The sequence below is a fragment of the Sceloporus occidentalis genome, unplaced genomic scaffold (assembly GCF_023333645.1).
Source record: "Sceloporus occidentalis isolate IW3139 unplaced genomic scaffold, rSceOcc1.0.p SCAF_3, whole genome shotgun sequence".
NCBI lineage: Eukaryota > Metazoa > Chordata > Lepidosauria > Squamata > Phrynosomatidae > Sceloporus > Sceloporus occidentalis.
In genome coordinates, this window is record NW_028316983.1 from 68,159,721 (window position 1) to 68,180,922 (window position 21,202).

General features: G+C 43.3%; 2 protein-coding genes across 4 annotated transcripts in view; one reads left to right on the forward strand and one right to left on the reverse strand.

The window, feature by feature from the left end:
• The first annotated feature begins 1,201 nt into the window (after positions 1 to 1,201).
• LOC149316136 (glutathione S-transferase Mu 1-like) lies at positions 1,202 to 14,696 on the forward strand. 2 transcript variants are annotated; one of them, XM_089514861.1, is made up of 9 exons: positions 1,229 to 1,310; positions 1,884 to 2,033; positions 8,358 to 8,433; positions 11,024 to 11,088; positions 11,329 to 11,410; positions 11,493 to 11,593; positions 12,189 to 12,284; positions 12,363 to 12,473; positions 14,407 to 14,696. In XM_089514861.1, the coding sequence occupies exons 2-9, from the start codon at positions 1,989 to 1,991 to the stop codon at positions 14,500 to 14,502; spliced, it is 672 nt and encodes a 223-aa protein (XP_089370987.1). In that variant the 5' UTR covers positions 1,229 to 1,310; positions 1,884 to 1,988; the 3' UTR covers positions 14,503 to 14,696. The 2 variants fall into 2 exon arrangements, with proteins under 2 accessions (XP_089370989.1, XP_089370987.1); XM_089514863.1 differs by lacking the exon at positions 1,884 to 2,033 and having other exon boundaries at positions 1,202 to 1,310.
• A 2,135-nt stretch (positions 14,697 to 16,831) lies between these two features.
• The window catches only part of EPS8L3 (EPS8 signaling adaptor L3), a 36,875-nt gene continuing 32,504 nt past the window's right edge, over positions 16,832 to 21,202 (reverse strand). For both annotated transcript variants that reach the window (XM_089518624.1, XM_089518623.1), the window contains exons 19-20: positions 20,503 to 20,636; positions 16,832 to 17,855 (exon numbers count right to left, since the gene is read on the reverse strand). In XM_089518624.1, coding sequence (XP_089374750.1) covers positions 20,516 to 20,636 — 121 coding nt within the window. In that variant the 3' untranslated portion in view covers positions 16,832 to 17,855; positions 20,503 to 20,515. The remainder of the gene's footprint in view (positions 17,856 to 20,502; positions 20,637 to 21,202) is intronic.

Sequence of the window (21,202 nt, forward strand, 5' to 3'; positions counted from 1 at the left end):
TTGTCCTTTGCTGTATCCTGTTTCCCTCTCTGATCCCATTTTTCCTACTATGTAACTTGTGCATTTATACCTGAAGCCTGAATACAGTACTCCATCAATGCATCTCAAAAGATGGATTGTAAACCAGAAAAGGTCATGCTAAAATTTATTGGTCATATTCAAAGATGTGGCCATGTTAGTTTGTATCAGTATAGAAAAGAACCTTGTACATAGTACTTTTGAGACCGAATGAAGTTTGTAGCATAAGCTTTCATAGACTCAGTCTACTTGATCAATTGCATTTAATGAAGTCGACTGAGTCTATAGTTCATCACACTGGGGCTAGTTTTGGCATTAAAGAGAGATTAAAGTGCATTTCAAGCATCCTGCAAATAAAGCAAAAATGGTAACTGCATGATTATCACACACGCAATTGCGCAAATAAAGTGATATTGGAAATGCATGTCTGCTGAAATCCCCAAAGTAAAAAGATTCACATTAATGCTTCTTTGGGGGTTTTGTGTGACTTTGTGTGAAATGGTTTTGTGCAATTATGCAGTTTCCCCAGGATCTCCACGGGAGAAACTCCCAATCGCCTTCGTGTGATCAACTCCCGTGAAAGCTGATGCTCCAACCTCTTTCTCCGTCAGTCTCAAAGGCACTACAATCTCCTTCCGATCCTGCCTGGGACCAGCCTTCTAGCAGACACAGCCAGGGAGTTTCCCTTTTCCCCAGATGGATGCCGGCCATGAAAGCCTCTGACTTCCCATGTCTCTCCTTTCTTTTTGTGCTGAAAGGCCCCCAAATGAGCAATGCCTAGCTGCCTGGTGGGCAACAGTTGAATACCAGACAGAAACCAGGATCTAGAAAGAGACCTTGTAGCCTTTGGAGACTCGCCGAAAGCAAGAAAGACATTGGCAGCTGCCTGAGCTAGAGGCCAGTCCCCTTCCTCCGATGCTAGAGCTGCTGCTGCCAACTTCTTTCTCTCCGGGCGCCTCCAAGGTGCTGCTGCTGCTCTAAGGTCTCTCTCTCTCTGGAGGGCTGGGGAGCCATCTTTTAACAGTTCCTCTTTCTCTGCTGCTTCTTCTTCTTCTTTTGCCGAGGCTTCTCTGAAGGTGGAGCCCCGCCTCCGATGCTGGTTTGGAGGAAAAGTGGGCCTTGAAGGGAGGGCTAGAAAGTGCAGCCCAGCCCCTTCCCTTCCCTTCCCTTCTTAAGCCCCGCCGCCCGCGAAGGAGGAGGAGGAGGAGGAGGAGAGCTCCAGGCAGAGAGAGAGACAGAGAGGAGGAGGCAGCAGCATGGCCATGACTTTGGGCTACTGGGACATCCGAGGGGTGAGTGGCCTGGCCTGGCGCCTAGCGTCCTCCATTTCCCCCTTTCTGCCCAGGAGGAAGGCCCCCATGCCCTCCACTTGGAGCAGGGCTAGGAAGCATGTATCCCCATGGCTAGGCAGAGTGGGCCCAGGTCCTCCTTTTCCAGGACATGTTCCTGCATTGCCCCCTTTCTCTCCAGGAGGAATTCCAAAATGTCCTCCACCCAGAAGCATGCCTTGAGATTTATTGAAGGGAGAGGGATTGCTGGAATCCTTTTTTTGGCCAGGCCCTCTTTTTTTCTCCCCCTGCAATGTCCTCCATCTTGTCCTCCTTTGTAGTGACAGGCAAGAAGGGAAGGCCTTCCTTGCCCATCCTCCCGGGGCGCCTGGTTCCTGGGTCCTCCTTTTCCAGGACAGGTCCTCTATTCCCACCTTCTCTCCGGGAGGAATGTTTAAAAATCCTCCATTTGGAGCAGAAGCAGGCATTTCCCTTTCTATGCAAAAAAGGACTGAACAGCCTCCTTTTCCAGGACTCCTCCGCCAGAAAGGTCCTCCATCTGGAGCAGGACTAAGAAGCATCCATTGCCATTTCTAGGCTGGGTGACCAGAGGTCCTCCTTTTCCAGAGGACGTCCTCCATTCCCACCTTCGGTCTAGGAGGACTTCCAAAACGTCTTCCATTTGGAGCCTGACTCAGAAGCATGCATTTCGGTGTCTATCAGCGTTTGGAGCTTTTCTTGGGTCAGGTCCTACACTCTTCTTGAAGGTCCTCCATTGTGGGGTGTCTAGCCCTCTTTAGAGGCTGGGATATCTGGTCACTCTGTCTGTCTGTCTGTCTGCTTAGTCGTGCTCCAAATGGAGGGCATTTGGGAGTTCCTCCTGGAGGACAGAAGGAGGAAATGAAGGACAGGTCCTGAAAAAGGAGGACATCTCTGGTTACTCTGTGTAGGACAAGGGCCAAACATGTTAAAGAGAAATGGGTGTCAGTGCATGCTTGTGAGTCATGCTCCAAATGGAGGGCATTTGGGAATATTTCCTGGACAGAAGGAGGAAATGGAGGACAGGTCCTGGAAAGGAGGACCCCTGGTCACCCTGTGTAGGACAGCACCAAAGATACTAACAGAAATGGATAATCAATGCATGCTTGCTTGTCATGCTCGAAAAGGAGGCCAATTGGGAATTCCTCCTGGACAAACAGTAGAAATGGAGGACAGGTCATGGAAAAAGGAGGACCCCTGGTCCTCCTCTTTCTGGGTGCCCTTCTGTAGGTGAGTGGCTCTTTCTGAGCCCAAACATGTGGGGCCTGGTAGTAACTACAGTTCCCAGAATGCCATCGCCTGGAGCCATGGCAGTTAAAGCGGCCTTAAACCAGATTATTTCTGCACTGTGAAGAAACAGCACGCAACTCACTTTTTTTTAGGTTTAATCCAGACTATAGAATTTTAACACATTTAGGGAGGGACTGCCTCCAAGTGATGAAAGATTTCTGAATGTCTTAGATGAGGAAATATTAATCGCATAACCAAGCATCCATAATGCGAGATCTGATATACATAGGCAAGGAAAACCTCTTCACAATGCACCTTGCATTTGTCCTGTCTTCCTTGGTGACTGATACTGTAGCGTTTGAGCATTGGGCTAGGACTCTAGAGACCAGTTCAACTGTGGACCTGGGGCAAGCCACACTCAGCTTCAGCGGAAGGCAAAGGTAATCCATCTCTGAATAAATCTTGCCAAGAAAACTCCATGACAGGCTCAAATTAAGGTTGCCGTAAATCTGGGAGACAAGAGTTGATCCTTGTTTCAGCCTTGGAACCCAGAGGGTGGTTTGGGGGAAGTTGCACTCTCTCAGCCTCAGAGGAAGGCAATGGCAACCCCTCTCTGTACAAACCTTGTTAAGAAAAGCTCCTGATAGTTTTGCTTTAGGGCTATCGTAACTCAGAACCCACTTGAAAAGCACAACAGCAACAACACTGGCAAAATTGGCAAAAGCTGATTGCTGAGGTGCTTATTTTTTCAGGAAATCCTGTTCTCAGAAAGCAGAAGTACTGCATGGAATGTGAATTTTTCTTAACTCTTAGTTTACTTCCTTAACTCTGCTCCTCTTCCTCATCTCCTCCCCCAAGCGAGGGGGGGGGGTAGGACAAGATTATGTTTTCTCTGTCAGAAGTTTCTTTTCTCTAAAGAAAATAATGAGCATGCTAGTTGTGTAAGTGCCCTTGCTTCTGGTGCACCTGATGTGAAGGCAAGCAGGGGAGGGAACATCGCTGTTTCCTGGCCTTTGTTGAGAAGCATTTGTTTATTATTAATTTCAGATACAGTTGATAACCATATTTCAAAGCCACGGCCTTCCCAAGGTAGACTGGAAGACAAGAGTGAAACTAATAAAAAAAAAAAATGTTAACACTTTTTAAAAAAATCAATTGTAATAAAATGCAAACAGCATAAAATATTTTTTGTGGGTTTTTCAGGCTATGTGCCCATGTTTTAGAAGAGTTTATTCCTGATGTTTCCCCAGCATCTGTGGCTGGCATTTCTCTGAAGTTGCCAGTCACAGATGCTGGTGAATCATCAGGAGTCAATTCTTCCAGAACATGGGCACATAGCCCAAAAAACCCCACAAAAAACTGGATGCTAGCCATGAAAGCCTTTGACTTTACACAGCATAAAATCTGTTCAGTTAACAGCCAGAGGGAGAATAACTATGTTTTTAAATCCTATTAAAAACAGTCAGAGATACAGCCAGTTGTGGACAGAAAGCAAGCAAATAATTATAGTATTTAGGTACTTCAGGTTTATGTACTTTTCATCTTATAAAGAGGCTCAACATGCCTACAGGTAGAGAATGGCCCTGAGAACAGATTCCAGTCAGAGAAGATGTGTTTAAAGGAAGGGAGTCAAATCAATAATGTGGTCTGTTATGTGATTAATTTTTTCTTATAATAATACTGTTATATAAATTAAATACTGTTAATTTATATAACATTTTATTTCAGTTGGTTCTTCAGTAAAGGTTACTATTTGTTTATTGCTGCTGACACTGACTGAGTTGGTTCTGGACACTATATAGAAGAAAAAATGTGGTACCAAAAATACATAAACTAGAGTTGAAGGAATATTTGTGAGCCAAGCCCTTACACATGTACAGATGGTGATAAAAGGGTGGAAATAGAGTGGCATGATTGTAGGGACAAAGAAAATAATTATACTAACACAGAGAGTGTTTGAACAAACTGGAAAGGACTGGCAAGAAGATTAAACAGGATAAGTGGTCAATAGAGTGCACATATTAGTAGAAAAAGGCAGATCTGAAAGATGTTGTATCCCACAAACAAAGTCTTTAGATACACAAACGGGTTGTTCCCACTTAAGATTTGAAACGATTTAAAATACAACGTTTTTAATAAAATCGATTCAAAATAACACTGTTCTTATCCCGCTATCCAAATCGCTTTGTTCATCGTTCCCATCTGGTTGTTTAAATCGAAGTTTTTACCTGCAAGCGTTCCTACTTGGCATGAAATCGGTGTTTAAATAAAGCGATTCTTCTCCTCCATACCTTATTTGGAGCTGTCAATCAATAGTACGTCAGAATGACGTAACGTTAATCCGGAATATTTGGAAGCGATTTATCTTTTGGCATCGTTTCCATTTCATTGACAGCCAGGGAGAATCCCTTCAGAGAGCACAGAGATCAATGAAGGAGGCTGCTGGCAAAAAGCGAAGCTCTTTCCAGAGGAACTATGGGATAGGTTTTGGAGGGCAGCATCCCCTCTTCATGTCTCCCAAGACAGCCAGGGAGAATCCCTTCAGAGAGCACAGAGATCAATGAAGGAGGCTGCTGGAAAAGCAGGGAGGGCACACTCTTCCCAAAGATTCTCTTTCCAGGGTTGGAGGAGAAGGCAGATTCCATTTGAGAAATGGAGGGAGAAAGGCTCTATTCCCCCCCCCCCCATTGATCAGAGCCCTTCCTTGCCTGGGCGAGATCAGAGCCCAAGCGGGCAGGGAATGCCTCTTTGAGAGGAGCCTTCTCTTCCTGCCTCTCCTCCGTTAGAAATGGGCTCTCCCCACACAGAGGGGAGGTTGCAATCCACCGGCAGATGCAGGCGCTTGAGCAGCCGGGACTTCAGGCCGTTTCTCCTTCCCTCCCCGCCTTCCCAAACCGAAGGCATCGCTGCCTTGGGTCTGAGATGGCAAGGAGGGAAGGAGAAGTTGGCTCGGGCCATTTCTCTTTCCCTCCTTGCCTTCCCAAACCGAAGGCATCGCTGCCTTGGGTCTGAGATGGCAAGGAGGGAAGGAGAAGTTGGCTCGGGCCATTTCTCTTTCCCTCCTTGCCTTCCCAAACCGAAGGCATCGCTGCCTTGGGTCTGAGATGGCAAGGAGGGAAGGAGAAGTTGGCTCGGGCCATTTCTCTTTCCCTCCTTGCCTTCCCAAACCGAAGGCATCGCTGCCTTGGGTCTGAGATGGCAAGGAGGGAAGGAGAAGTTGGCTCGGGCCATTTCTCTTTCCCTCCTTGCCTTCCCAAACCGAAGGCATCGCTGCCTTGGGTCTGAGATGGCAAGGAGGGAAGGAGAAGTTGGCTCGGGCCATTTCTCTTTCCCTCCTTGCCTTCCCAAACCGAAGGCATCGCTGCCTTGGGTCTGAGATGGCAAGGAGGGAAGGAGAAGTTGGCTCGGGCCATTTCTCTTTCCCTCCTTGCCTTCCCAAACCGAAGGCATCGCTGCCTTGGGTCTGAGATGGCAAGGAGGGAAGGAGAAGTTGGCTCGGGCCATTTCTCTTTCCCTCCTTGCCTTTCCAAACCGAAGGCATCGCTGCCTTGGGTCTGAGATGGCAAGGAGGGAAGGAGAAGTTGGCTCGGGCCATTTCTCTTTCCCTCCTTGCCTTCCCAAACCGAAGGCATCGCTGCCTTGGGTCTGAGATGGCAAGGAGGGAAGGAGAAGTTGGCTCGGGCCATTTCTCTTTCCCTCCTTGCCTTCCCAAACCGAAGGCATCGCTGCCTTGGGTCTGAGATGGCAAGGAGGGAAGGAGAAGTTGGCTCGGGCCATTTCTCTTTCCCTCCTTGCCTTCCCAAACCGAAGGCATCGCTGCCTTGGGTCTGAGATGGCAAGGAGGGAAGGAGAAGTTGGCTCGGGCCATTTCTCTTTCCCTCCTTGCCTTCCCAAACCGAAGGCATCGCTGCCTTGGGTCTGAGATGGCAAGGAGGGAAGGAGAAGTTGGCTCGGGCCATTTCTCTTTCCCTCCTTGCCTTCCCAAACCGAAGGCATCGCTGCCTTGGGTCTGAGATGGCAAGGAGGGAAGGAGAAGTTGGCTCGGGCCATTTCTCTTTCCCTCCTTGCCTTCCCAAACCGAAGGCATCGCTGCCTTGGGTCTGAGATGGCAAGGAGGGAAGGAGAAGTTGGCTCGGGCCATTTCTCTTTCCCTCCTTGCCTTCCCAAACCGAAGGCATCGCTGCCTTGGGTCTGAGATGGCAAGGAGGGAAGGAGAAGTTGGCTCGGGCCATTTCTCTTTCCCTCCTTGCCTTCCCAAACCGAAGGCATCGCTGCCTTGGGTCTGAGATGGCAAGGAGGGAAGGAGAAGTTGGCTCGGGCCATTTCTCTTTCCCTCCTTGCCTTCCCAAACCGAAGGCATCGCTGCCTTGGGTCTGAGATGGCAAGGAGGGAAGGAGAAGTTGGCTCGGGCCATTTCTCTTTCCCTCCTTGCCTTCCCAAACCGAAGGCATCGCTGCCTTGGGTCTGAGATGGCAAGGAGGGAAGGAGAAGTTGGCTCGGGCCATTTCTCTTTCCCTCCTTGCCTTCCCAAACCGAAGGCATCGCTGCCTTGGGTCTGAGATGGCAAGGAGGGAAGGAGAAGTTGGCTCGGGCCATTTCTCTTTCCCTCCTTGCCTTCCCAAACCAAAGGCATCGCTGCCTTGGGTCTGAGATGGCAAGGAGGGAAGGAGAAGTTGGCTCAGGCCATTTCTCTTTCCCTCCTTGCCTTCCCAAACCGAAGGCATCGCTGCCTTGGGTCTGAGATAGCAAGGAGGGAAGGAGAAGAGTCATAATCCAGCACTCAAACCCCTTTCAACACGCTGGCGATTACTATGCTATGAGAAAGAGAGAGAGAGAGAGAGAGAGAGAGATGCAGACAGACTAATTAGATAGGTACATTGGCTAGACAGAGAGATAGACTGGATAATTAGATAGATAGATAGATAGATAGATAGATAGATAGATGTATATGGGTAGATAAATACATACATGGTTGGACAAACAGAGAGACAGACAGGATACATAGAGATGGATGGATAAATAGAGAGATTTAAACACTGGCTAAATAGACTGAAATAGAATAGAATGGACTGTCTTGGGAGCCATGAAGCAGGGATTTCCTGCGAAACCCATCCCATAGTTCCTCTGGAAAGAGCTTCGGTTCCCTAAATTCGCTTTGTACTCCCCATGGGGAGAGACAGCCCGCTTGGGCTCTGATCTCACCCAGGCAGGGAAGGGAAGGCTCCTCGCTTAAAGCGCTGAAGAGATTAAGCGCCTGTAAACCATTAAAATAAAAAATAAAAATAATCCTTATCTCTTATTGAAAGACCACAGCGGACAAAGGGGTGAGGGAAGCAAAAATGGCGACAGCCAGACGGATGGGGACAGAAAGGGCAACTCCCCCAAGGACAGCCCCATCGCACTCCGCTCCTCCCATTCATCTAACGCAATTTCAAAGGCTGTCGTTCCTATTTAAATGCTCCGGTTCCTAAATCGAATCAATGGAAAAACGTAGGTCAGACCCTAGTGTTTTTTTAACACGTGTTAAATGAGGAAAACTCGAATCAAAATTTTATTCCGCTCTACAATTCGATTTGTAGTGGAGACGATTGCAGGTTGCTCTAGAACCGTTCTAGGTTTAAATCGGATCCTAATAGGAACGCCACTCCTTGGATTCGATTCAGAACGCGGGGTTTCACCTAGTGAGAACAACCCAAAAGTAATTTTTAAACCTTCTCAATTTCTTTTCTTTTCATTACATCCTCTTTTAACGATGGTTATTCCTTGTATTCTCATAGAGCATTGTCTTTCCCCCCCCTTTAGCTTGCTCATAGCATCCGCTTGCTACTAGAATACACAGGCACACCCTATGAAGATAAGTTATACAGCTGCGGAGAAGGTCTGTATTGCTGAATTGAGTATACACTAAAGTTTTTCTCTCCCTGTCCCCAATTTACTATCAGTAATAAAAGTTGATAGTTTAGTCAAATGTTCTGGTACCTACTAGCACATCTGGCATTCTAAACAAGTTAGGTATATAAAGTGTACCTCCTGAGCTTAGGTTGCTCCTCCCCTTCAAATCCAGACTGGTATTTTATGAACTATGCTCAACTTTATAAATTTTAGAAGTCTCTACAGTTGTTGGGGGGGGGGGGTGTCAGTGGGCGGCTTGTGCCAAATAATACATATCTGTTATGGGAAGAGTATAATTTTGGTAGCTAATACTTCAGACAGTCTACCTACTCCCTACTCTCCTTGCCTGTCCTTCATATTTCTTTGAAAGAAAATGTATCTGCTACTACCTGCTATTTGGAGGAGTGTCCTAAAGTTGTATGTGTGCCATAATGCTCAAGAATAGAACAGGAATGACAGAATCTGCTCTTCTTTTTTGGGAAGAAAGCAGGTGTCTAGATCCAAGCGATCAGTCATCTGTTTGATGTTTAATGTCAGTCTAACTCTGCAGTCTTGTAAGCAGAGTTCTTGATAGTTAAACTTTATTGTCATTGCTCAGGGCTAAAGTCCTGGAGAAACAGAGTAAATTATTCATAATTGATCTTACTGGCACAACATTTGGTTTCACTTCAGATATAGTGCAGGTACAATCATATGCAGAAATGTTTTAGAGACATGGATGGAAACTGAAGCCCTCCAGATGCTGTTGATGTTGTAATTCCCAGCATGACTTACCACTTGCTATGCTGATGGAAGTTGCAGTACAACTTCTGGAGGGCCATGTGGTCCCAGCCTCTCCTGCAGCAACACTTTTTAAAATGGATCTTACAAGACCATTAGAATATAAAATTAATCTCTAGTGGTTCTCTGCCACCCATCAAAGTGTAAGTCAGTCCCTAAAGTTCTTGAGTCACTTTCATCTTCTGCAGGATGAATGGCCTGACTATGGGGGTGGGGCATAGTAAATCTGTTGTTTGGAGGCTTGTCTTGAAATAAAGTTGGATAATTGCTCCAGCAGTCCCCTTGCATGGCACAGTAGTATTCAGTGAGCAAGGAAATGGTGATTGTTTTAAATACAGTTTGTTGTACTTGTTTTAATTTGTAAGCCACTTTGACTCCAGGTTTTGGGAAAGGTGGGATATTGTTGTTGTTTCTAGATTGGTGGTACACAGGAGGAGGGGTTGGGATTGCTGTGTATGTTAAGCAAATTAGTACTGTGTGAATTCTTTACTGCAAAAAGAAGAACTCTAGCTAATATAATAATAATAGTAATAGTAATAGTTTATTTTTACCCCGCTTTTCCAATGTGATCAAAGCGGCATACAGAATATCAATAAAATATATTACAATCCATAAAACCAATACACAGGATTAAAAAGAACAATACTCAGCCAGCTGAGTGGGGGAATCCAAAAACATTACAAGAGTCATGCCAGGTAGAGGGCGAAATCCATATTATCAACAGTCATGGGGGGAAAGCTTGGGAAAGGAAGAAGGTCTTAAGATTCTTCTTAAAAAGATCCAAAGAAGTGGTGGAGCGGAGCTCATCAGGGAGATTGTTCCATATTCTTGGGGCCAAGATGGAGAAGGCCCGTTGTGAGGTCCTCACATAACGTGCATTTGGGGAAATTATATGGGGAGAGGCGGTCCTCCAAGTACCCTGGGCCCAAGCCATTTAGGGCTTTATAGGTAATAACCAACACCTTGTATTGAGCCCGGAAGCAAACAGGCAGCCAATGAAGATCTTTCAAGATAGGTGTTATATGGTCTGACCTGGAACCTCCAGCTGGTGTCAACTTCTCAAAAGAATAAAACAAAAAGTAGTAAAACAAAATGCACAGTGATGGTCTGTCAGTAGTCACCATGAAATGCATATTCCTTAAGGCTTATGGTAACTTATGTGGATGTACTTTGAGGGTGGGTGGGGGTGGGTGGGACACTTTTCCAACAGTAGAATACGGAATGAGTTGAGAATGAATAAGCAATCCTTGCAGCAGAAGGACTTAAGTTCAAGCAAGTTGTCTTCATATGAAAATGTGCAACAATTATCGGTCACTGTGTGCTAAAGAACAGATTGTCTGGAAAATGCTCTGAGTGCTGCTGCCCCTCATCCTCATGAGAGAGGACAATGAAGCTTTTGTCTCTTAATCATCACTGCTCAACCTTGCTGCTTGTCACAGTGATTCTTCCTCTTGCCAAGTTATTTTCTCAAAACCTAGGTGGTCTAGAAGGAAAATGAGGGCAGAGAAGAACAGCTCTGCCTAATTAACTCTTGGGGATCTTCCTCTGACTGTAATATACCAAGATGGCAAGTTAATGAGGGCTGGTGGTGACATTCAGGTCTATCTGAGTTTATTACCAGCTGGGATGCCGCTTGCTACAATTCTTTCAGCAATTCAAACTGTCTTTACAGCTTCATGACAAAAAAGGCTACCCCAGTGTCTACAGCATGATCTAACTACGTTTACTGAGAAATAAATGAAGTAGCGATCATTTCTGAAAAAATAATAATACCTGTACTCTTATTTCCCCCTCAGCTCCTGACTATGATAAGAGTCAATGGATCAATGAAAAGGAGAAGCTGGGGCTAGACTTTCCTAATGTAAGTGACTGTCTGTCATGTGATACAGGGAAATGTCATCTTAGTTATCTATGTCATAGTTATCTGTGAGTTTTGGATGAGAAGAAACATGCTATTCTAAATGGTATTCATATGTAGAACCTTACATGAAAAAGAAGTGGCTGAGGCACAATTATGAATACACTGATAAGGGCATTAACAGTGAGCTTGGAAGCACAAGGCAAGGATTTGGCCATGAGCTGATCTCTCTTTATTTTCCAGCTTCCTTACCTAATTGATGGCAAGACCAAGCTTACACAAAGTAATGCCATTCTCCGGTACATTGCACGCAAGCATAAGCTCTGTAAGTATAGCTGAGTTCTTCTGAGGTCTGCATTGGTAAAACCTTCTGTCCAGGATTTCTCATCTCAGTGTGTTGGTTCCAGGTGGAGAAACTGAGGAGGAAATACTCAGAGTGGACATGCTGGAGAATCAGGTGATGGATTTCCGCATGAGCCTCGTGATGGTTTGCTACAATCCTGATTTTGTGAGTTCTCCTGTCTCGATCATTTACACCTACTATAATGGGCTAGAAAGAAAGAAGTGAAGCTTTACAATGTCTGTAAAAGGTCCTTGCTTTATGCAGTAAACCCAGCTGCATTATATAGCACTGTTTGCTGTATCCAAAGCATAAAGTGATGCACACACATCAATTTCTGGGGATTGCAATGATTATCAGAAGGCCAAGATATTTAAAAGCATGTCTGTGTCACCCTCTTTTGTCGGGAAACAATACTGTACCCACATGAACTGCATCAGTTGTGTAAAGCAACTTTTTACATTCTTTCCTGTACATGTTGTTATAATGGTGAATGCAGCTTGGCTGGAAGAATTCTTAAGATGTCAGGCCTAACATGGAATAGCAAGCTTGCAGCGTCTTACCAATAGCTCTTTCCTTGAAAAATGTTAATTGAAACCACTGAGATACTTTCCTCAAGAATCATTTTGTCTCTCTGATCACTTGAGTGTTGATGGCTCCAAATTCCATAGGGGCATTGAACAGAAGAATTTTAGTCATGAGCACAGTTTATCCATCACTCTCTTCTTTCTCTCTCTCTCCTTTCTTTCTTTCTTTTTTTTAGGAGAAGTTAAAACCAGGATATTTAGAGCAACTGCCAGGGAAGCTGAAACTGTTCTCTCAGTTCTTGGGGGACAGAAAGTGGTTTGCAGGTGACAAGGTATGTGTATATGCAGACCTGGCTACCTGAAGGTAGGCCTCATCCCTCTTATGTCTCACTGACTCTTTATTTTCCCAGATCACATTTGTTGACTTCCTCATGTATGACGTCCTCGATCAAAACCGCATGTTTGAACCTAAGTGCCTTGATCAGTTTAAGAACCTACAGGATTTTCTCACCCGCTTTGAGGTTGGTTTTGGCTTCCAGAGACGTGCTTGTTTGCAGGACTTTTTATGGATCTTGTGACTCAGTTCGTTAGTTTCTGGCAAGCAGCCACAGACAGATTAACAGACAGCAAGGTTCCAAAATGGCTAGAACAACTCTTGAAGCTGGCAAAAACAGGAATAAGTGAGAAATATTGTCTGTTTCCTTTAGGTGCATAAAAGGCTTCAGGCAGGATGATGAAATGTGCTTTATTGTAAATTGGCATGGTGGTTAACTTCCCTTTCATTCCTTTATTTAATGAGCTCCTTCCTGTGATGACATAGTTGCTAGCAATGCAAGAATTTACTAAGTACTACAAAGCTATAGATACTTACTGTGGTGAAAGTGGACTGTTATCTGTATGTGTGCTAATACAGTTGAAAGGAGTAGAGCTTGGGGAAATAGCCTTTTGTTACTGTAATGCACTCTACATGGGTTTATGTTTGAAGAGTGTTTGGAAACTTCAGCTGATATAAAGAGCTGCAGCTAGTGTGTTAATTGGGGCTGAGTATAGGTATCATACAACTTGCCTTGGCTGCTAGTTTGTTTCCAAGCACAATTCAAAGTGTTGGTTATGACTTATAAAGCCCTATATGACTTAGGTCCAGGCTATCTTATAAGCTTGCCTGGACCTTCTCTCAGCCCCATTACCTTCATAGGTATGGCTGGCAGGCTGGTAGCCTTCTCAATGGTTGCCTCTAGATTGTGGAACTCCCTAGGGAGGCTGAAATGGCCCTCTTCTTGCTGTTCTTTCATTGGCATGCCAAAACTTTTTTATTCAGACAGGCTTTTAGGATTGAAAAGGGGCTATGAGTGCAGTATTGTTTTAAATTGTACTGTTCATACTTTTAAAAGTCTTTTAGATTTTTCATACAGTTCTTAGTTTAATTCAGTTTTAAAGTGGCTTTTTGTATGTTTTTAATTATCATCTTTTTAATGTGTAAGCCATCTTGAGTCCCAGTCTTGGGGAAAATGTGGGCTATAAAAGCTATGAAGAAGAAAGAAAAAGGCAAAGTTGTTGTGCAACCTAAAAAATACTATGGTTAGTGAGCATACGGCTGGGGGATTCTGGGGGCTGTAGTAGTCAAGTAATGTTTCCATCGCAGAGAGATGTCACTGAGGTCTTTGAAAACATCTTTATTAACTTTCTACCCCATGTAAAGTTACAGATGTGTCAAAAGTTCCTTCCTACATAAAATAACATGATTCACCAAAGGCCTCCTGCCCCCCCGCATAAGGGAAACACCACGTAAGCTCAAGCTCCATTAAAGCTAATGGGGCTGGTGCTTGTGGTGATGTGGTGGGGCAGGGCGTGCCTACTTAGTGTTGGTGGACTCAAATTCCCATTAGATAAATGAACATGGTCAGAAATAATAGGGCCTAGGACAATTCAGCAGAAAGCAGAACAACATATTTTTTGATATGCCACTCATGGAAGTTTGAATGAAGGAAGTGCTCTCAAAACCAAGGACTGGAATAGCAACCATCTGAGATTTCACATCCTCATGATGTTTTGACCAAAAGTTGTCAGCCAGAGTATCTGTAGGTCAGTGCATTGGAAGAGGCTGCTCTAGAGCTTGTACTTCAGTGTAGACTACAGTAGTCCCTTGCTATCTTTGGGCTATCTGTTCCGGACCCCCTTCCCCCCACAGACAGCAAAAAATGTGGGCCCTTAAGTTCCATTCTTTTAAATGGGCGCACAGTCACATGTACATGCTGCCATTTAAAAAGCTGGAGCTTGCCATCTGCAGATGGCAAGCCTGTGGTTAGTCAGGGTGCACTGTATATGAACAAATTAATGTTGGCTGGAAGAATTTTTCCTATATTGTCCTGTAATTGTTCAACTTTTGACCTGCTGAGGTGAATTCTCTCTTTTTCTGTCCTGTTTTCTAAATCCCTCTATTTTTTGTATTCTTAGGCCCTGGAGAAGATTGCAGCCTACATGAGCTCCAGCCGCTTTATGAAGACTCCCATTAACAACAAAATGGCCAAATGGGGTAACAAGAAGGAGTAGGGGGGAAAAAAGGGGGGGGCTTTTTGATGCTGGATAATAATACCTTGGTTTTTGTTTTCTTTTGGTCTTGGAAGACTCTTATTTGATAAACAGATGAGTTTTTTCAGCTAGAATTTGATGCTCTTTCTGTAGAACGCTGGTTGAAACTTTTCTATTTTGAATATTGTGGTAGCTAATAAAGACTCTTGGAATGAGCTGCTGTTGTTGTTTATTTATTTATTTAGGTATTTATATCCCGCCCTTCAGCCCTAATGGCTCTCAGGGCGGCTTACAATTATTTTTAATCAGACAGTTCCCTGCCCTCAGGCTTACAATCTAAAAGACACGAAACAAAAGGAGAAGGGAATGGTGGAGGGAAAGGGGATGAGGTCCAGTGGTTCTTCTCTTCCTCTGAGGCCTGGACCAAGGCAGATGGATTGGAGGGAGGGCTCTTCCTTCCAGGCTAGCTGTTGTTGTTGTCGTTTGCCTTCAAGTCATTTCCAACCTATGGTGACCCTAAGGCGAACCTATCATGAAAGTCCAAACATTCCCCATCCCTATTCAAACTGGAGGACCAATTGAAGGAAACGTCTACCTTGGCAGCTGCCTCCCCCCCCACCCATTCTGCTAATACAAATCCACACAAGGGTTAATGCCAGAACTAATTTAAAGCATAATATTCTGTGTTGCAATCTGATGGTCTGAGGTGCCATCGGATGGGAAGAGGTCAGAGGCATGCAGCCCTTCAGATGTTTTTGGACTGCATCTCTCAAGAGCCCCAGCCAGCAGAGCTAGTGAAAAATATTGGGAGTTGCAATTCAGCAATGGCTGGAAGTCTACATGTTTCCACCCTGGCCCAAGCAGGAGGAACCCAAGACTGAAAAAGATCTGTCTTCATAAGTCTCCATGTTGATGCAGTGCCCTTCCTTTAATGGGAAGAAGAAGCCATGTTGGTGATGAAACTTTCTAGGCTGCATCCAAAGCCCTTCTTGTTCTGACATGTTCCAAGGACAGGGTATATACTTAGTTTCCTCCTTATGGAATCAGTGGGAGGAAGGTTCCAGAGAAAAGAAAATTAAAGACCCGGATGTGGACATTTCCCATCAGAACCTGTTCTGCCCATTTGGAGTGAACAGATCATCTGTCTTGGATTTACTCTTTTGTAAAATTCCCCACTGAACATTTTCATGCACTGAAGAACTCCTGCCCTACTGCTGGTATCTGCCAAACATGTTTATAATCTGTTTGCAAGCCGATACCTCTAGGGCTTATTTACAGCTCAATGTAATGGTGGAGAAGAACTTTTTCTGTCAACCTCTACAGGATATGATACTATTGAATTGCAGTGTGTGTGTTTGTGTGTGTAGAGAGGAACTGCTGGACCTCTTACCCTTTCCCGCCACCACTCCCTTCACCTTCTGTGTCATGTCTTTTTAGATTGTAAGCCCGAGGGCAGGGAACCGTCTAACTAAAAAGATTGCATGTACAGCGCTGTGTAAATTTACAGCGCTTCATAAATAAAGGTTATATATATATATATATATATACATACATACATACACACACACACACACATATATATATATATATATATGCATGCGCGCTTGTGCTTTACTAATGGACTAGACAGAATGCAGGTGGGGTGTTGGGGAGGAAAAACAGAAGTCAAATTATTACATTAAAATTGTACACTATTAGTACCTTACATAATTTGACTTCTGTTTTTCTTCCCCAATACCCCATCTGTACTCTGTCTAGTCCATTAGTAAAGCACAAGCAAAGCTACATAATGACAAAACACAGAAGATAACTACTGAATTTACTTTTCTGGCCATCAAATAAACAAGCTGTGTTGCCTTACGGCTGGAAGAAGAAAATGAAAAATGTGTGGAAATGCATGAGAATTGCTGGAAGTGCTCAGAGGCCAGGAGTGGGCTGACCCCAAGCCTACAAAATGCGCTTTCTGTTTTAATTGCTCCAAGCCAGCTCTGGCACTAGGTTCAAAATAGTGGGGAGGGAAGGGCATATACTTGGAGTTAAGAAACAGGCTGCCTTTGTTTTCAGGATAACAATTGCCTTGCCTTCTTGCATAAAAATCCAGTCCTGGTTTTCTTCACTGAAACTGTCAGATACTATTTGTATACTTGTACATGTTTATTGCTATTAAAAAAAGTGGAGGGGTATGTTGGCTGAGGGATTCTAGAAATTGTAGCTCAAAACAGAACTGTCTCAAGTTCTGTATCTGTGAAAGATGCCATTTCATAAGTGTTCTTGAAATAGTTCTGGAGTATAGCCATGTTAGGCAGTTAAACCAGACACACAAACATTGAAACAGAACAGATTTATTGGATACCAGGCTTGGACACAAAACAGATATTTAGAAGCTACTGAAAAAAACAAAGCTTCCTGACCAACAAATGATCTCAAAGTAAACATTTTCCTGCAAGTTAACACCAAATGAAAACTTTTCAAACTGCTGAATTGGAATTTAAATATATTTTGCTCTGTTTCTTTGGGATCAAGAAAAAAGGTCTCTCCCCCACTATTGGGTTTAAAGTTACTACAGTAAATATTGGAAAATTGATTAATCAATTGCTGCTATCATAAATGGATAATGCTATTACATCTTACATTTATTTGAACTCTGGATAGAAATAACACTGGTAGGACTTGGATTTTATGGTGTGCTGCCTCTTTTACCTTTTACTTTTTATTTCCCTTTAAGAACATGTAGTACTTGGAAATGCTACTAATGGCTTCCTTACAGCCAACATGGCCACTACCTACCCTGCCTCTGGAATTCTAGCAGTTATTTAAAAATTAGCTTTTTCAGGTTCTATAGTTCTGTGTACATATATCTTCAAGCTACTGTTGCCAGGTTTTCAAATTAGGAATGGTCAAAATTTAATTCCTGTCATAGAGACATGCAGGATTGACAGTCAGGATGCAGCTAGTAACAAGTTTGCATGTTACCTAAGCACCAAATGAAAGTATTGATTTCAGTTAACTTATCCATGTGCTTCTCTGTAAAATTAACATATTGTCTACATTTATAAATTACATGATGCACACATTTCTGTCTTTATGAAGGGGTCATACTCCAAAATACAGGAAATTTTTGACATCTTTATTCAGTCTATATAAAAGGAAAGGGCTTTCCTAGTCTGCCAGTCCTATAAGAGACAAACTTTCTGATTCTCAAACAAGGGACATCCTGTATGCAATAAGGCACACCTGGTAGTCCTACTGCCAGTTGAAAATAGCCAACCAAGGAAGTGGTGGGAAAACAAATCATTACTAGTAGGAGAGATGATATCTTGGAAGTATGTTATATAGTGGATTAATACTCTTGAAGATTACTTTTGAGGATCATACTGTTAAAGGGAAGCAGAGAAAGAAATATCAGTCCTGATGCAAGGTACGTTCTAATAATTTCTAACCATATTCTAGCCATCAAGAAAATCAAGATCATATAGGAGTCTAGCCTGTTCTTGTAGGAATGTTGTACTTACTGACACTGATAATATTAATTGGCTGAAAGTCACCCTGTGAGCTTCTTTTGTGAGTAAGGAATCTGTATCTATGTGTGATTGCTACAAATTCAAATATATGTCCAGGGAAAAGTAATATTTAATATTCCCAATGTTATGCCTCAATAGATTGGGAGGTAACCAAGTTATGTTATCTTGCCTAAAGCTGCTTTGGTTGTAGTTCTCAATATTTAAATGCAAAGGATATAAAACTCCCTCCGGATTAAGTTGAACTAATAATAAATAAAATAATAAAACATTTATTTATACCCCGCTTTTTGTTAAAACAATCAAAACAGCTTGCAACAGTTAAAATAGTACATAAATACAAAGTATCCCCCTTAAAAAAAATTAAAAAATATAAGATTTAAAATTACATAACTATTAAAAACCAATAACAGTGGCAGAGTCATCACATATATGTGGGAGAATCACTACATGGCCGAATAGTTTATTCTGGAAAAGCCTGCCGGAAGAGATCCACCTTGACAGCTTTCCTGAAGCTGTCTAAGTTGGTGATTTGATGAATCTCATCAGGCAGGCGATTCCATAGACTGGGAGTGCTTTCAGAGAAGGTCCTCTGGGAAGTCGCAGTCAGTTTGGTTTTCATAGGTTGCAATAAGCTCTTCCCAGAGGAACTGCTATGCCCATCAGACATAGCCCACATAGCTAAAGGGAAGGGATGATGGGATTTGTAGTTGAGTGACAGCTAGAGGAACTCATGTTGTCTGTCATTGATCTATGGTTACAGGCATTTTTAGGCAAATCTTTACCTCTTATTGCCACTTTCATAGGAACTATCCAATACCTGCCTGTAACAGCAGCATAAAAGCAAATTGTATAATGTTTATGAATAAGAAACAAACAAAAACTAACAAACATTGGGTCTCACATTTTCCCTTTATGGATCAAAATGTGGAAAAATGTGACATCCCTTGCTGCGCAATGTAAATTATACTTGTTAGATAAAGAATTCAAGTCTTAATTCAAGTCAATTCAAATTGAGATTTCAAAAATTGTGCTGTAACTCCTTAGATTGGAGTCCCTGTTTAAGGAGGATAGGTGCTACTGTTGCTATATTTATACTTCTGGTTAGATTTAACCTTCTGCCATGCTATTCACTTGATAACTGTAATTCTCCTGCAACAGTCTAATCATAAAGGATCCTAACTAGTTTAGAGCTCTCTTCATTCCCATAGGTATACTCAATTAGAAAAACGTGTTGTCAGTTTTAATGCAATTGGTGCCATAAATGATAGTATGAAACTAATTTTGGTTTCAATGGCCTGTTACAGACTGCCAAAATAAAGCTGCTTCGGGTCTCTTTGGAGTTATGCTTTTTAAATGATACATGCACCCTAAGAATCCGGAAGCTGCACCAAAGCTGCACTCCAGTGCTTAGGAATGGAGTGTGGCTTTGGCGCGACCTCCAGACTCTTAGGACCCATGCATCATTTAAATAGCATACCTCCAAAGAGATCCAAAGCAGCTTTATTTTGGCAGTCTGTAACAGGCCAATGAATAAAATAATCCCACAAGAAGCATTGCATTTGCTGTGTTTTACCACATCAGTGTATTTATAATGTCAAGCACCAGCAGTTGAGTTTAACCATGTAACAACCATTTCTTACTATAGCTACTCCCACAACCTGACATTCTTTCTGTACTGCTACATTTTAAAGAAAAATAGATGTGTATAAAAACTAAAGCCAGAACCCTGCTGGTACAAATACCATTAATGCTGGCACAAATACCATTACTGAGGAAGTTGTATTTTCCTAGAAGGTTGCACAAGGACAATATTCTAAACAGGGTTGTGTGTGCAGTGGTATAATGGTGGCTCTTTCTAGGAGGTTCCACCATTTTTCCATTTCACTTGCTGGCTGGGGATAACTACACTGGTTCACAAGAGGATGTGAAGCATTGCTGCACATTGTATGACCATTTTTGCAACAATGTGGCCATGTATTATTCAGGCATAGTGGAACTCCAGTTGTGTCATGCTGCTGTACATTGACACCATGCAACTACTGAGCAGGATCTTAAGAGATGAACCTTGAGATGTTTACCTTTGGTAAAAGGTACTGCCCTAAAAGTGAGGCAAAGTTGTATGTGAATTGGATATATACACACAAGTCACTGCTTGGACAGTGAGATGCTTACTGTACCTGCCTGACTGAAACTAGTGCAGACCCATGTGGTTTTAATACAGGGATACTACAACTCCAAAAACCCCTAGCCAACAGAACCAGTGGTGAGGAATGCCGAATATTGCAGTTGAACAACATCTGGAGGGCCACATGACTCCCTGCCTCCTTAATATTGTGTTGTTCCTGCACTCATTTCCATCACGGAGAAACTGAAGCATACTGTGCTAGAGCATAGTGGCCTGTGGCACTTTATCTAGTGAAATGCGCCCAATAGCTATTTTCTAATCACAAAACAGATGGGGTGTGACAAGCCGGTCTTCTGGCTTTGGAAAGTGTCTTACCTCCAGTGTTGATTTAACTGCTTGAAAGCATGAGGAAAACTCTTCTCCCTTCTTCTGGGCAGACTATTTTCAGTTCTTCTTGGCTCATTGACAGAAGCTGTTGCCCATTAAGGATGCCAAGGGATTTAACTGTACTGTTGAAAAAGAAGAATGAGTTGTGTGTGTAGGGGAGGGAATATTTTAAAGTCCATACATCCCCAGTCTATCTCCTCTTTTCCCCTCCTGTTCTCCTTGTTTCCATATTAGGGTGCTTCTACAATGTAGAAATATAGTCAGTCCTCCATATCCACAGATTCATTACCCACAGATTCAAGCATCTACGGCTGGAAATATTTGTGTAGTTTGAAAAAGCTCAGATGGGAATTTCAGTGCCTTAGAGCAGAATGGACAAAGCTATGAATCAGACTTTACTGTATTCTGAATAGGCATGGGGCCAAGAAGAAGCTAGTGTGGTGGAGTGGTTTGAATGTTGGACTATGATTCTGGAGACCAGGGTTCAATTCCCAGCTCAGCCATGAAACCCACTGGGTGACTTTGGGCAAGCCACATGCTCTCAGCATCAGAGGAAGACAACGGCAACCCTCCCCTGAACAAATCTTGCCAAGAAAAATCTATGATAATTAGCTGTAGAGTCACTATACATTGAAGGCACGCAACAACAACAACAACGGGTCCAAGGGCTACTGCCTCAGTACAGTTT

What these genes read in the sequence shown, in the direction of transcription:
- LOC149316136 (XM_089514861.1), top strand. Translation starts at nt 1,989, where the DNA reads ATGCATTTCGGTGTCTATCAGCGTTTGGAGCTTTTCTTGGGTCAG. An exon ending in TGGAGCTTTTCTTGGGTCAG is followed by an intron (nt 2,034 to 8,357) that starts GTCCTACACTCT and finishes CCCCCCCTTTAG; the next exon opens with CTTGCTCATAGCATCCGCTT. An exon ending in TGGGGCTAGACTTTCCTAAT is followed by an intron (nt 11,089 to 11,328) that starts GTAAGTGACTGT and finishes TTTATTTTCCAG; the next exon opens with CTTCCTTACCTAATTGATGG.